The 17,432-nt window shown below is 37.6% G+C and overlaps 1 protein-coding gene across 2 annotated transcripts in view; it reads right to left on the minus strand.

Moving 5' to 3' along the window:
* IFIH1 (interferon induced with helicase C domain 1) overlaps positions 1-17,432 on the minus strand; it is a 166,127-nt gene that overhangs the window by 95,409 nt on the left and 53,286 nt on the right. For both annotated transcript variants that reach the window (XM_053698379.1, XM_053698377.1), the window contains exon 5: positions 2,719-2,939. In XM_053698379.1, coding sequence (XP_053554354.1) covers positions 2,719-2,939 — 221 coding nt within the window. The remainder of the gene's footprint in view (positions 1-2,718; positions 2,940-17,432) is intronic.

Below are 17,432 nucleotides of genomic sequence, written 5' to 3' on the forward strand. Positions count from 1 at the left end.
TCCTGTTCAGGGCTGGTAAGGTAAAAGAGCTTTGAACTTTAGTAATTTAGAATAGGGTAGGGCATTTTTTTATTTTGGGGGGCTTTGTTATTTTATTAGGGGGCTTAGAGTAGGTGTAATTAGTTTAAAATTGTTGTAATATTTTTCTTATGTTTGTAAATATTTTTTTATTTTTTGTAACTTAGTTCTTTTTTATTTTTTGTACTTTAGCTAGTTTATTTAATTGTATTTATTTGTAGCAATTGTATTTAATTAATTTATTGATAGTGTAGTGTTAGGTTAATTGTAGGTAATTGTAGGTAGTTTATTTAATTAATTTATTGATAGTCTAGTGTTAGGTTTATTTGTAACTTAGGTTAGGATTTCTTTTACAGGTAAATTTGTAATTATTTTAACTATTTTAGCTATTAAATAGTTCTTAACTATTTAATAGCTATTGTACCTGGTTAAAATAAATACAAAGTTACCTGTAAAATAAATATAAATCCTAAAATAGCTATAATATAATTATAATTTATATTGTAGCTATATTAGGATTTATTTTACAGGTAAGTATTTAGCTTTAAATTGGAATAATTTATTTAATAAGAGTTAATTAATTTCGTTAGATTTAAATTATATTTAACTTAGGGGGGTGTTAGTATTAGGGTTAGACTTAGCTTTAGGGGTTAATACATTTATTAGAATAGCGGCGAGATTCGGTCGGCAGATTAGGGGTTAATAATTGAAGTTAGGTGTCGGCGATGTTAGGGAGGGCAGATTAGGAGTTAATACTATTTATGATAGGGTTACTGAGGCGGATTAGGGGTTAATAACTTTATTAAAGTAGCGCTCAGGTCCGGTAGGCAGATTAGGGGTTAATAAGTGTAGGCAGGTGGAGGCGACGTTGTGGGGGGCAGATTAGGGGTTAATAAATATAATATAGGGGTCGGCGGTGTTAGGGGCAGCAGATTAGGGGTACATAGGGATAATGTAAGTAGCGGCGGTTTACGGAGCGGCAGATTAGGGGTTAATAATAATATGCAGGGGTCAGCGATAGCGGGGGAGGCAGATTAGGGGTTAATAAGTGTAAGGTTAGGGGTGTTTAGACTCGGGGTACATGTTAGAGTGTTAAGTGCAGACGTAGGAAGGGTTACCGCATAGCAAACAATGGGGCTGCGTTAGGAGCTGAACGCGGCTTTTTTGCAGGTGTTTGGTTTTTTTTCAGCTCAAACAGCCCCAATCGTGCACGAGCACGTTTTTGAGGCTGGCCGCGTCCGTAAGCAACTCTGGTATCGAGAGTTGAAGCTGCGTTAAAAATGCTCTACGCTCCTTTTTTGGAGCCTAACGCAGCCTTTATGTGGACTCTCGATACCAGAGTTATTTTTATGGTGCGGCCAGAAAAAAGCCAGCGTTAGTTTTTCGGGTCGTTACCGACAAAACTCCAAATCTAGGCCACTGTTTCTTGACCCATGTGCCAAAACAGAGAGAAGAGGGTTACTGAAATCTCTTCTTTTATTATTTTATCACATGGTTTAAACTAATAAAGCAGTAGAGTGTATGTCCTGCTAATGCCAGTTGGTAGACAAGTACTTCCAGCTAACTTCCGTCAGCTGACCAGTAATATTTGTGTACTGCTTGCTAATGCTAATTGCCTGTTAGAATCTAGCAAGCAGTTCACAACTAATACTACTGTATTTGTTTTATATCAAATTTAAACAGCTTTAACCTCATTTGTAATTCAGAAAGTGCTTTAGTGTTGCTATTTCATAAGGATGAAAGTATGATTACAGTATCCCTTTAGGAATTTGTTCCAATCAGGCCTACCATTTGGGCAGGGTGAGAGGGAAGCCCACCCAGGGCCATGCAATGTCAGGTGTGAGGGTATGAGAAGGTGTAATGTACATCCTGTATATAGTTTATAAAGAAGTGTTTATGGTATCAGGAGGTTATTATATAGTTTAATTCTCTATATAGGAAACCCTGAATGTTGGGACAGGTGCTGGCCATACATGGAGCAGGGTAAACAGAGGTAGGGGAAAGGGTGCTGGGTTTAGCGGCCCCACAAAACTGTCTTGCCCAAGCCCCTGCAAATGGTCAGGTGACCCTGGTAAAAAATAGTTAATAATAATTATTAAAGGGAAAATGTTTGGCCAGCCTGTCTATGTTGTGGACAGAAAAATCTAAATTAAACTTAAACAGACTGGATAAAACATGACATTTTAAACAACTTTCCAATTTACATGTATTATTAATTTTGTTTAGTTCTCTTGGTATCCTTTGTTAAAGAGTATCATATGTGAGATCAGGAGTGTGCACATGTCTTTAACCTTCTGGTAGCAGTGTTTACAACAATGCTTATAGCAATGTTATACATAGTTGCAAACACTGTTGCCACAGAATGCTAAAAACATGTGCACGTTCAAAAGCTCCTACCAGTCTACCTAGGTTTACTAGTCAACAAAGGATACCAAGAAAACAAAGCAAATATGGTAATAGAAGTAAATTGGAAAGTTGTTTAAAACTGCATGCTCTATCTGAATTATGACAGTTTAAGTGTGACGTTACTGTACCTTTAATGCAGATAATTATCATTTGTACTTGAAAGGTAAAGGTAATCACTGGTAAGGCCATACTTACAGTTTAAGATAGACACTGTTATTATTGATGTCCAATATATTTATAAAGCTCTTTGAGTTTGCAAACTAATATACTGAAAGCATTGGGCTGAATTTATACCTTATTGACCAAAACAATAGCTTTTCCCATGAGACCACTCATCCTTCTCTTTTCCAAGTGATCCCTTGTGATGTATACAGCCACTCTGGTTTTTCCACTCCCTGTAGGGAGGCACACTATAATATTCTTTCCTTCCAAAGCTGGTCTTGCCACTTCCATTTGATAATCTCGTAGTGTTAATCCAGGCATTGATGAAGCACCACTTGTGTTCTTGTTGTCGTCTAATGAGAAAATATAGATAAACTAGTTGAAGACATCGTCACATAAAAAGTGCAATATAACATGTAAAGTTATTTCTTCAACAAGATGATCAAATATAGCTTTCAAAATAAAGCCTTGGAAATAAAAAGGTGTATATATGATGTCTAAATTTCAGTTAATGGCTTCTTTATTCCAGAGAACAACATATTCATAACTATGTTGAAGTGTAAAACGTCTAGATCAGCAGGGGTGGCAAACCTATGGCACCAGTGTCCAAGCTGGCACTCAAAACCAATATACTGGCAGACCACCTCTGCAATACCACCATCCTGCTTGGAATCACTGGCTGCAACTGTTTGCTTTTCACACATATTTCTTCATATATATATATATATATATATATATATATATATATATATATATAATGGATTTAAAAGGAAAAAATAAAGTAAAAGAAAAGGGTACCCTTTAGTTTTATGAAGATTATCATTAAATTGAGCATACATTTATGAAAAGGTTTGCCACACCACTCTAGAGGATGACAATAATCTGAGACAACCAGGGACATAGTTGTGTAGACTGATTAAGAACAAAGAAGTTCTGTGATATTGACTTATATACTAGAAGATTATATGCTTGACTATTTAACACAATGTGCCTCTTTAAGATATCAATACCTAGTATGTGTTGGGAATAACTAGAGAACATTGACAAAGATTCATTGTATGGCAAGATTTCTTCAGTGAGGAATAAATCCCGTTCCCTATGTTATTCTAGGAAGCCTGTCAAATATTATGCAGTACAGTCATGCCAAATATTGAAAATGTCAGATTTTCAGTATGTACATCAATATGATTTTTTTAAGAAATACTATATATTTTATCATAAAAATTAGTTTATCACAACTACTGAAAAAAAAGGCAGATTGTGACAGAGGAATAAGCTTCTGGGCCATACTGTATATACTGTGCATGCTGTGTGTATATACTGTGCACGCTGTGTGTATATACTGTGCACGCTGTGTGTATATACTGTGCACGCTGTGTGCGTATACAGTGCACGATGTGTGCGTATACAGTGCACGATGTGTGCGTATACTGTGCACGCTGTGTGCGTATACTGTGCACGCTGTGTGCGTATACTGTGCACGCTGTGTGCGTATACTGTGCACGCTGTGTGCGTATACTGTGCACGCTGTGTGCGTATACTGTGCACGCTGTGTGCGTATACTGTGCACGCTGTGTGCGTATACTGTGCACGCTGTGTGCGTATACTGTGCACGCTGTGTGCGTATACTGTGCACTCTGTGTGTGTATACTGTGTGTATATACTGTGCACGCTGTGTGTATATACTGTGCACTCTGTGTGTGTATACTGTGCACGCTGTGTGTGTATACTGTGCACGCTGTGTGTGTATACTGTGCACGCTGTGTGTATATACTGTGCACGCTGTGTTTATATACTGTGCACGCTGTGTGTGTATACTGTGCACGCTGTGTGTGTATACTGTGCACGCTGTGTGTATATACTGTGTACGCTGTGTGTATATACTGTGCACGCTGTGTGTATATACTGTGCAGGCTTTGTACGCTGTGTGTACATACTGTGCACGCTGTGTGTATATACTGTGCAGGCTTTGTACGCTGTGTGTACATACTGTGCACGCTGTGTGTATATACTGTGCACGCTGTGTGTATATACTGTGCACGCTGTGTGTATATACTGTGCACGCTGTGTGTATATACTGTGCACGCTGTGTGTATATACTGTGCACGCTGTGTGTATATACTGTGCACGCTGTGTGTATATACTGTGCACGCTGTGTGTGTATACTGTGCACGCTGTGTGTGTATACTGTGCACGCTGTGTGTGTATACTGTGCACGCTGTGTGTGTATACTGTGCACTCTGTGTGTATATACTGTGTACGCTGTGTGTATATACTGTGCACACTGTGTGTATATACTGTGCACGCTGTGTGTATATACTATGCACACTGTATGTATATACTGTGCACGCTGTGTGTATATACTGTGTATGCTGTGTGTATATACTGTGCACGCTGTGTGTATAAACTGTGCACGCTGTGTGTATAAACTGTGCACGCTGTGTGTGTATACTGTGCCCGCTGTGTGTATATACTGTGCACGCTGTGTGTGTATACTGTGCACGCTGTGTGTGTATACTGTGCACGCTGTGTGTACATACTGTGCACGCTGTGTGTATATACTGTGCACGCTGTGTGTGTATACTGTGCACGCTGTGTGTGTATACTGTGCACGCTGTGTGTATATACTGTGCACGCTGTGTGTGTATACTGTGCACGCTGTGTGTATATACTGTGCACGCTGAGTGTATATACTGTGCACGCTGAGTGTATATACTGTGCACGCTGTGTGTATATACTGTGCACGCTGTGTGTATATACTGTGCACGCTGTGTGTGTATACTGTGCACACTGTGTGTGTATACTGTGCACGCTGTGTGTATATACTGTGCACGCTGTGTGTGTATACTGTGCACACTGTGTGTGTATACTGTGCACGCTGTGTGTATATACTGTAGTGTGCACGCTGTGTGTATATACTGTGCACGCTGTGTGTATATACTGTGCGCGCTGTGTGTATATACTGTGCGCGCTGTGTGTGTATACTGTGCACGCTGTGTGTGTATATTGTGCACGCTGTGTGTGTATACTGTGCACGCTGTGTGTATATACTGTGCGCGCTGTGTGTATACTGTGGGAGCACCAGCATTCAAACAACGCACCTTCTCTGAGAGAGTCAGCAGTGGCTTGTGTGAAACAAATTATCTTCACTGACTCAATACCCCCCAGCACCAGCTCTCTGAGAAAGTGTGTTGTTTGCATGCTGGTGCAATGGGCACTCACAGCATATATGGGTATGCCACAGAACGTCAGTAATAACTTTTACTAGAAGCAAAAATGTTTCTTTTTAAAATTAAAATCTACCCATTCAAATTTAAATGTTGACCTTTCTACCTCTTTAAGCTTTAAAGGGAAGTATGTATTTTAATATGCATACTTTTAAATAGAATCAAAAACAGCAGTTTGTTCGCAATGTACTTTTGCCCTTTATTGCTGATATAATCCATCTCTGACTGAATATGCACGCTCCTGAGCTCACCTAGGATTACTCTTTAAAGGGACATGAAACCAAAACAGTTTCTTTCATGATTTTAAATAATTTTCCAATTTACTTATTCTATAGAATTTTCTTTGTTTTCTTCATATCCTTTGTTGAAAAGCAGGCACATAAGCTCAGGTGTGTGCACGTGTCTGTAGCATTATATGGCAGCAGTTTTGCAAAGACGTTATCCATTTGCAAGAGCACTATATGGCAACACTTTTTCCTTTAGTGCTCCAGACATGTGTACGCTACCTATCTAACCCTTGAACAAAGAATACAATGAGAACAAAACAAATTTGATAACAGAAGTTAATTGGAATTTTTTTTTTTTTTTTTTTAATTCTATGTTCTATTTGTATTACAAAATAAACTATTTGGGTTTCACATCCTTTAACAAAGGATACCAACAGACCTAATCAAAACTGATAATAAAGGAAAATTGGAAAGTTATTTCAAATGTCATGCTATAGCCAATTTATTTAAAAGGTACTTGAAATTCAATTTTCTTTCTTTCATGATTTAGAAAGAACATGCAATTTTAAATAACTTTCCAATTTACTTCTATTATCTACTATGCTTCATTCTCTTAATATCCTTTGTTGAAAGCATATCTAAATATGCCGTTTGGTGGATGCACATAGATGCCTCGTGTGATTGGCTCTCCCATAAACATTGCTATTTCTTCAACAAAGGATACATAAAAAATGAAGCAAATTAGATAATAGAAATACATTGGAATGTTGTATAAAACTATTCTCTATCTCAATCATGAAAGAAAACATTTGGGTATATTTCCCTTTAAGTTTAATTTTGACTTTACTGTCCCTTTAATAGTTAATAGCCAACATCTGTTTGCTAATCCCCTTGTGCAGGGAGAAAAACATTATATAAAGTATACTATTATTATTATTTTATCTATTATTTTTATATAGGTTTACTTACTGTCGTTCATTGCCAATAAAAAAAGACGTGGAAGGAACAGTGGAAATATAAACTGCTTGTTAAAGGGATATGAAACCCAAAAATGTATTTTGTGATTCCGGCAGAGCATACAATTTATTTAAAAAGTTTCCAATTTACTTTTATTATCAAATTTGTTTTGTTTCCATAATATTCTGTGTTGAAGAAATACCGGGGTAGTTGTCTGGAGCACAACATGGCAGGAAATAGTGCTGTCATCTACTGCTCTTTCAAATAGATAACATTATTGCAAAATAGTGCTCCAGAAATGGGCCGGCTCCTAAGCACACCTCCCTACTTTTCAACAAAAGATATCAAGAGAACAAAGACAATTTAATAATAGAAGTAAATTAGAAAGTTGTTGAAAATTGCATGCTCTATCTGAATCATAAAAGAAAAAAAAATGTGTTTCATATCCCTTTAAAAAGAGAACTAATATTTTTTTCTATTTTTAAACCAAGCTTTAAATTAGATTAAAAAAAAATAGGAGGATGAGGTAGAGGGGAAATAATTTATACTGGATGAGAGAAGAGAGAGATTAGAAAAAAGTAAATCAGGAAGGAGAAAAAAATAGGGCAAAAAGTAGAAAATATGTTTCTACGTTATCCATCATACTAGAAAAAAACATCTTAGTAATCATGAGCTTGTGTTTTTTTCTAGTTAAAAAATAAAAAAGGTGTGCAATATACCAGGATTGCAAAATAGGAAAATAGTTACTAATCGCTTTAAAAACTGATGAATTTACAATATTTCTATTTTCCTAAAATGACAAAAAAAAAGTATTTGCTATAAAGAACACCACAACTGAATAAGCAACCACATAAAATATAAGTGAATTCATATGTTGTTCTTTCATCATACCCAGATACCACATGATTTTACCAATAAAAAATAAACAAAACACGATGAATGTAAAACAGAAAAAGAAATGCTGATAGAAAACATATCATGACACTATTTCTTTTTAAACCATAAAAGATTAAAGGGCCATAGTGAAACAAAATATTATCAATATTGATCCTGTAAGTGAAGAACTGCCGCGGATCCATTGAGCAATACTAGGCACAGCTCCTGAACGGTACTTTACCTATGCATCGTCGGTAGTAATAACATTACATGAGGGCATGTCACGTTTTTACTATAATGGCCCTATTTATTACACTTTTATGAACCTATAATATTTTATGTAAAACATCAGGGGCAAGATTACATTTGAGGCATCGCCCGCAAAAGCCGGCGACGCCGGTTTTTAGTCTGGTTTTGCTATCACATATACGGTGCAGCATATAAATGTGACGCGTTTATTTCATCTGTCGCCCACTAGTCTTCACTCCCATAAGCTAACATAGAACCGCGTCGCAAATCGGTATCACATATTCAGCGCAAGGACTTATGTGGCGAAAATGGAGACATTTGACTCAGTTTTCACCTCGCCACACATAGGCAGGCGCAGCAAGCCTTATTCTGAAAATGTGAGCATCGTAACTCCCTGGAAATACTAGATGCTGCAAATCAGCCAATAGGATTTCAGTAGCTCTCATCCTATTGGCTGATTTGAAAATGTCAGCCAATAGGAATGCAAGGTACCCCAATATTTAAACGAGTACCTTGAATTTAATCCTCAGTGTGTAGCAGTGATCGGCGGTCTTCTGTTCCGCGGTCACCTCCGCTCCGCTCCTGCTTGGTCCTGGATGAAGATTGAAGAAGTCCCCGCGATGGAAAAAGATATTGCCGCTTGGAAGAAGACTTTCTCCGCCGGACTTCAGGAACGGTGAGAACCTATTTGGGGGTTAGATTTAGGATTTTTGTTTTTTTTAGATTAAGGATTTCATGGGCACTCATAAAAGAGCTGAATGCCCTTTTAAGGGCAGTAAAAGAGCTGAATGTCCTTTTAAGGGCAATGCCCATACAAATACCCCTTTATGGGCAATGGGCAGTTTAGGTTTTTTTAGTGTTAGTTTTTTTATTTTTGGAGGTTTGGTGGGTGCGTTTTTTTTTTACTGTTAGTATTTATTTAATGTAAAAGAGCTGTTTAACATAGGGCAATGCCCTACAAAAGGCCCTTTCAAGGGCTATTGGTAGTTTAGATTAGAAGGTGTTTTTATTTTGGGGGGCTTTTTTATTTTCATAGGGATTAGGTTTAATTTTTAAATTTTTAATAATTTGGTTTATTATTTTCCGTAATGTTAGACTTTTTTATTTTTTGTAATGTTAGATTAATTTAATTTAAACTTATTTTTTTTAAAGGGACAGTCAAGTCCAAAAAAAAACTTTCATGCAATTTTAATCAACTTTCCAATTTACTTTTATCACCAATTTTGCTTTGTTCTCTTGGTATTCTTAGTTGAAAGCTAAACCTACGAGGTTCCTATGCTAATTTCTTAGACCTTGAAGACTGCCTCTAATCTGAATGCATTTTGACCACTAGAGGGCATTAGTTCATGTGTTTCATATAGATAACATTGAGCTCGTGCACATGAAGTTACCCTGGAGTGAGCACCGATTGGCTAAAATGCAAGTCTGTCAAAATAACTGAAATAAGAGGGAAGTTTGAAGAAGCATAGATACAAGGTAAACACAGAGGTAAAAAGTGTATTTCTATAATAGTGTTGGTTATTCAAAACTGGGGAATAGGTAAATAGGGATTATCTTTCTTTTTAAACAACAACAATTCTGAAGTTGACTGTCCCTATAAGTAATGTTTAATTGTAAGTTAGTATTTTTTATTTTAGGTATGTGGGGTTAATTTTGGGGGTATTAGGGTAGGGGGCTTAGTAATAAAATCAGTTATTTGCGTTGTGGCGGGTTGGCGGTTTAGGGGTTAATAGGTTAATAAGGTTTAATGCGTTGTGGGGGGTTGGTGGTTTAGGGGTTAATAGTGTTGATAGGTAGTTTGCGTTGTGGGGGTTGGCGGATTAGGGGTTAATAGTTTTATTAGGTAGATTGTGATGTGGGTGAATGGCAGATTTGGGGGTTAATAGTTTTATTAGGTAGTTTGCTATGTGGGGGTTGGCGGATTAAATTGTGTAATTAGGTAGTTGGCGTTGTGGGTGAATGGTGGATTAGGGGTTAATACATTTATTAGTTAGATTGCGATTTGGGGGGATGGTGGATTAGGGGTTAATAGTTTAATTAGTTATATTGCGATCTAGGGGGTTGGCGGATTAGGGGTTATTACATGTATTATTAGTGATGGCGGATATAAGGGTTTTACTTTTCTTTCTTAGGTGCCAGCAGTTTCTAAAGTGCCGTAAGTCACTGGCGACTCCAGAAATTTGCATTTACGCTAGTTTATCCGACTTACGGCAGTTTATGAACTGCTGGCGGGGTTTATGTGATTCCCCGATGTGCAGGTGAAATTGGGGGACACGAGTTTCAGCAGTTACACTGAAGCCTGCGCCGCATATGTAATCTCGCCCCAGTATAGAATCTTAAATTTTGGTGTTTTAGGAAGTTGATCTGATGTCAGATGTAGTGTTTGCCATATTTAGGAAATAGTGATTTCTGTGCTGACATTTACGACATATGCTATATGCAACTGTGTTAGTAATTCACAGAAAAAGCACTGCAACTGATGTAAATGCAATTAAATCTAAAATTGACTACAGAGCAAGAATATGAAATGCATTGCTAAATAATAAGGGTGAAAAAGACAATGATATGTCTTGTCAAACATATTTATATAAATGTTGAATGAAAAAATATACAACTGCTTAGTGAAAGGATTTTTTAAGGGTTAAACCTCTTTACTAGATGGCTTGGTCCAAAGCTGCCAACCTTTTCTTCTGACTAATATCCTGCTGCTAATAAAAAACATTAAAGTGAAAACAAAATGTACTGAAGTAAGCTACTCCCTGTTTATTGGCCTCCTTCATGACATGGTATTTTTGCTAATAATGTTGTGTGTGTATGTGTATATGTGTGTGTGTATGTATGTGTTTATGTGTTTGTGTGTGTATGTGTATATGTGTGTGTGTATGTATGTGCTTATGTGTTTGTGTGTGTATGTGTATATGTGTGTGTGTATGTATGTGTTTGTGTGTATGTGTAGGCGTGTGTTTGTGTGTGTATATATATATATGTGTTTGTGTATGTATGTGTGTGTTTATGTGTGTATGTGTTTATGTGTGTGTGTGTTTATGTGTGTGTGTGTGTGTTTATGTGTGTATGTGTGTGTATATGTGTTTATGTGTGTGTGTATGTGTGTTTCTGTATGTATGTGTGCGTTTGTGTGTGTATGTGTTTATGTGTGTGTGTATGTGTGTGTGTATGTATGTGTGTGTGTTTATGTGTGTGTGTGTGTGTATGTGTGTATGTGTTTGTATATGTATGTGTGTATGTGTGTTTATGTATGTGTATATGTGATATGTGAGTTTGTTTGTGTGTGTGTGTGTTAAAAGAATAGATTTAGTAAAAAATATTGTTAATACATATATATATATATATATATATATATATATATATATATATACTTTATATATTCTAATAAGGATATTTAGATTCCATGTGCTACTTGATCATCTCTTTAAAAAAAACACGATTGAGCAAATATAAGCAAAAAAGGAAGAACCAATTAGTACATTATAGTAAACTAGTCCTAAAGCCCGTTCACACGGGCCATTTTTTGCAGTACAGCGGTCCCACCCCTTGCTCTCTCTCTCCCCCTCTCTTTTGTGCTCTCTCCCCCTCTCTTTTGCGCTCTCTCCCCCTCTCTTTTACGCTCTCTCCCCCCCTCTCTTTTGCTCTCTCTCTTCCCCCTCTCTTTTGCGATCTCTCCCCCTCTCTTTTGCGCTCTCTCCCCCTCTCTTTTGCGCTCTCTCTTACTCCCCCTCTCTTTTGTCCTCTCTCACTCTCTTTTGCTCCCTCTTCCCCCCTCTCTTTTGTCCCCTCTCCCCCATGTCTTTTGCTTTCGGTCTCCCCTCTTTTGCTTCTCTCTCCCCCTCTCTTTAGCGCTCTTTCTCCCCCCTCTCTTTTACGCTCTCTCTCCCCCCTCTCTTTTGCGTTCTCTCTCTCTTTTGCACTCTCTCTACCCCCTCTTTTGCGTGCTCTCTCTCTCCCCCTCTTTTGCTCTCTCTCCCCCTCTCTTTTGCGCTCTCTCTCCCCCCTCTCTTTTACGCTCTCTCTCCCCCCTCTCTTTTGCGCTCTCTCTCTCTTTTGTGCTCTCTCTCCCCCCCTCTCTTTTGCGCTCTCTCTCTCTTTTGCATGCTCTCTCCACCCCTCTTTTGAGCTCTCTCTCCCCCTCTTTTGCGCTCTCTCTCCCCCTCTCTTTTACTCTCTCTCTCCCCCTCTCTTTTGCGCTCTCTCTCTCCCCCTCTCTTTTGCGCTCTCTCTCCCCCTCTTTTTTGCGCTCTCTCTCCCCCTCTCTTTTGCACTCTCTCTCTCTCCCCTTATCTTTTGCGCTCTCTCTCCCCCCTGTCTTTTGCTCTGTCTCTCTCCTTTTTTTTTTGCTCTCTCTCTCCATCCCGCTCTTTTTCTCTATCTCTCCATCCCTCTCTTTTGCTCTCTCTCTCCCCCTTCTCTTTTGCTCTCTCTCTCCCCCCTCTCTTTTGCTCTCTCTCTCCCCTCTCTTCTGCACTTTCCCCTCTCTTCTGCTCTTCCCCCTCTCTTTAGCTCTTTCCTATCTCTCTCCCCCTCTCTTCTATTTCTCTCCCCTCTCTGTTGCGCCGACCGCGCCCGGCCACGCCCGGCCACGCCCTCTGCCATGTCCGGCCATGCCCCCTTCCGGCCATGCCCACTTTCGCCGCAAAGTGCAAACAGCATGGGTTGTCAGGTAAGGCCAGGTGTGTTTGTCCTCGTGCTGTCTCTACTGCGCATGACAGCTTCGGACAAACACACTTGGCCTTTTATATAATAGGATTAAACTTTTTTCTGCCAGATAAGCAAATTAATTTACACATATTAAAAATGCCATATATAGATGTTGTATATTAAAGAAACACTTTATAAAATGTAACCTTATTGTGTCTAAAAGTGTACACAACTGTGACAAATATGTGTGTTTATGCAATTAAATTATCAACTGTAAAATAAACTGGCTGCAGATAAGTGGCAAAACATATACCTATATTATGAAATAGTTGTGCAAGTGAGTTATAATCCCCCATGGTGCTGCTAGTTCTTTCTCTCAGAGTAAGCTCTAGCATTAGCTATTGCTCTTTCCAGGAATACTAATGGCTAGAATATAAGTGGAGCGCTAACTGTTACACACGAGCGATAAGGGGTTTGCGTGTCGTGGTTTTCCCTCGTATTACAAGTTGAAAGTAAACACATTGGAGAATATTTATCAAGCTTCTTATGGAGCTTGATACCCCTGTTTCCGCGCGAGCCTTCAGGTTCGCCGGAAACAGAAGTTATGAAGCAGCGGTCTAAAGACAGCTGCTCTATAACTTGTCCGCCTGCTCTGAGGCCGCGGACAGAAATCAACCCGATCGAATACGATCGAGTTTATATACACCCCCTGCTAGCGGCCGCAAATCTGTAGGGGGCTGCATTGCACCAGCAGTTCACAAGAACTGCTGGTGCAATGATAAATGGCGACAGCATATGCTGTCTGCATTTATTGATGTGCGGCGGACATGATACGCTACTTCATATCATGTCCGCTCGCACATTGTTAAATATGCCCCAATCTCTTGAGAGCTCTGGTTAACTGTTTTGCGAAACAAAAAAAAGTGTCAAAACACATCAAAAATACATCACAAAGTACAGTTACACTCATAATAACACCATCTAAAAAAATATTGCACATACAAAGTTATAAAGGCTCAAAAATGTGAGGTCTCAGGTGTTAGGGAAAAAAAGGCAGGCAAAGGGCTTTAACATAGAAATACACACATGTCTAAAGATGTATATGTATGTATATATATGTGTGTACTGATATATGTATGTATTTATATGTGTAAATATGTATTTACAGACACATATACACATATAAACACATAAATACATACACACATGTCTAAAGATGTATATGTATGTATATATATATATATATATATATGTCTATATATGTGCACTGATATATTTTTGTATTTATATGTGTAAATATGTATTTATAGACACATATACACATATAAACACATAAATACATACACACACGTGTCTAAAGATGTATATGTATGTATATATATATATATATATATATATATATCTATATGTGCACTGATATATTTTTGTATTTATATGTGTAAATATGTATTTACAGACACATATACACATATAAACACATAAATAAATACACACATGTCTAAAGATGTATATGTATGTATATATATATATATATATATATATATGTCTATATATGTGCACTGATATATTTTTGTATTTATATGTGTAAATATGTATTTACAGACACATATACACATATAAACACATAAATACATACACACATGTCTAAAGATGTATATGTATGTATATATATATGTCTATATATGTGCACTGATATATTTTTGTATTTATATGTGTAAATATGTATTTACAGACACATATACACATATAAACACATAAATACATACACACATGTCTAAAGATGTATATGTATGTATATATATATATATATGTCTATATATGTGCACTGATATATTTTTGTATTTATATGTGTAAATATGTATTTACAGATACATATACACATATAAACACATAAATACATACACACATGTGTCTAAAGATGTATATTTATGTATATATATATATATATATATATGTCTATATATGTGCACTGATATATTTTTGTATTTATATGTGTAAATATGTATTTACAGACACATATACACATATAAACACATAAATACATATTTATACAAATATACAAATATATAGCAGTGCATTGGAGCCCTTTGAGGTTAAAGTGATTGTAAAGTTTCTTATTGTGCTGAACAGTATATACAATTAGGGGCATATTTATCAAGCTCCATATGGAGACCGCTGCTCCATAACTTGTCCACCTGCTCCCCGATCGGGTTGATTGACACCCCCTGCTAGCAGCTGATTGGCTGCGAATCTGCAGGGGGCGGCATTGCACCAGCAGTTCACAAGAACTGCTGGTGCAATGATAAATGCAGAAAGCATATGCTGTCGGCATTTATCAATGTTCAGTGGACATGATACGCTACTTCGTATAATGTCCGCTCGCACATTGTTAAATATGCCCCTTAGCCTTCAAAACAGGGGCACTTTCATTGATGAAACTTTTTTTAAGACACTTTGGGCTAGATTACAAGCTCTGGTTAATTTTAAAAATGTTCCCCAATAGCCCGAAACTTAAAGGTACATGAAACCCAAAATCTTTCTTTCATGATTCAGATAGAGAATATAATTTTAAACTACTTTCCAATTTACTTCTATTATTTAATTTGCTTAATTCTCTTGTTATCCTTTGCTGAAAGGTTTATCTAGGCAAGCTCAGGAGCAGCAGAGAACCTAGGTTTTAGCTGTTGATTGGTGGTTGCATATACTGTATATATTGATTGTGATTGGCTCACCCATGTGCTCAGTTAGAAACCATTAGTGCATTGGTGCTTTTTCAACAAATGATAGCAAGATAATGAAACAAATTAGATAATAGAAGTAAATTAGAAAGTTGTTTAAAATTATAGTCTCTATCTGAATCATGAAAGAAAAACATTAGGTTTCATGTTCCTTTAAGTGTGAGGTTGTGTTAAAATAAAATAAAAGAATAGCATCTTTATTTATTTTTTTATAAAAAAAACTGCATGAAGCCGTTTTTAGGGGTTAAATGTTGTGGGTGTGGGGTGTTAGAAAAAAAAATGGCACTGAAAAGTCCCTTTACATTGTGGTCTATGGGATCTGTGTGTTCCTAGTAAATATATATGTATATGCTTTTATACATATATATTTATATGTTAATATGTGTATATATGCTTATTAACACATAGATATATATGTATATAATAATATATATTTACACTTTGCTGCCATCTCTGCACTCATTACCCCCTTTGCTGCGCTTTGGTTCTGTGCCGTGTATGATGGTATCAGAATGAGGCTCCCATTGGAGCCTATGCAAGCATACACTCGTAAGCGCAATGCTTCCCAGCAATGCAAAGTTGCGTTCTCATTGCTGTCAACTTGTAATACCAGCGCACATCAGCTTGTGCTAATAGTACTCAATGGAGCACAAATATCGCTTTCACAAAAGCAATATTTAGCATTCCATTTGTAATCTGCCTGTTTGTTTGTAAAATATTTACCATCTAGTGATGTGGTAAACATTGTGCCTTTCTCTGCCCGCACCTCGTATTTCATTTAGCCGAGTGATGACGAATCCAACTTCTTCCAATTGTTGCGTGCCCCACATGGCGTCCAGCTCGTGGGGCACACAACGATTGGAAGAAGCACTTTTGTGCTCGATTGACCTTTATGGGTGAATAGGTTATCGCTTACACAATATTCTAAGTTCGCCTTTTTACAGTAGTCAGGATAGTGTGTGAGCGAAAACAGTTTAGTTTCAACTTCTAATACAACCGCAACCCAACTCGCAAAAAGCTTACTTCTAGTGCAGTTAACGCTCAAGCAAGATGGTTAAATAACACTCCACTTCTAATCTGGATCTAAATGTGGAGCTGAAGTAATAGACATTTCCCTTGCAAGAAGACTTGCAGAAGACAGAAACCCCTTCCAAGTGTCAGGGCCACAGGCGGGTTTCAACTCAATCTTTTTATTGAGTAGGTGGCTACACGAAAAGATAGTAATGAGTTCCTATCAACCTGACTGCTGTATACACACCCAACAAGTGAATTATGGTGCAGAGTACAAGCCTAATAAGCCTCTTGCTGTTGGTCTGCATAAATGTCTTTGAGTAAAGCTAATAGTTATTTTACATAGTTAATTATAAAAGATATCCTAAAATGACAATTTCATGGGTAGACAAGATTTTTTTTAACAAGATACAAGTGATATAAATATAATAACTCTAATGGGTTCTATGTGTGTTTTTTTTTTATATTGAACCACCACACACATACATATATAATGGCCCACATGAACTATAAGGTGAGCGGACAAGCTTCTCAACTTGAGGTTTTCCGCTCGCCTTCACAGCATATGGGTAATATAAGATGCGCTTATGTATCATTACACCCTCAAAGTAGCATGTAAAGCCCGCCCCTTCTCTCGCACGACCAATCACGTGAGAGAATGACCTGTCAATCACCCCGTGCGATCGATCTCAGAGTTCAATCACCCCAAGCAAACGAGCTCGGGTGATTTTTCTCTGCTACCTCATGCACGAAGCTGCCCCGCAAGGGCTCCAGAGCAGCTTACGCTGATTCGTACATGGAGCCCATTTTGCTTATATTCTTGAGCTCCACTTCAATGATATATCCAGTTTTTTACACAAGTCACTGGGGCATATTCTAAAACCTGAACCAATTATTTTTGTTGATTC

This window comes from Bombina bombina, chromosome 1 (assembly GCF_027579735.1).
Source record: "Bombina bombina isolate aBomBom1 chromosome 1, aBomBom1.pri, whole genome shotgun sequence".
In the NCBI taxonomy this organism is placed as follows: domain Eukaryota; kingdom Metazoa; phylum Chordata; class Amphibia; order Anura; family Bombinatoridae; genus Bombina; species Bombina bombina.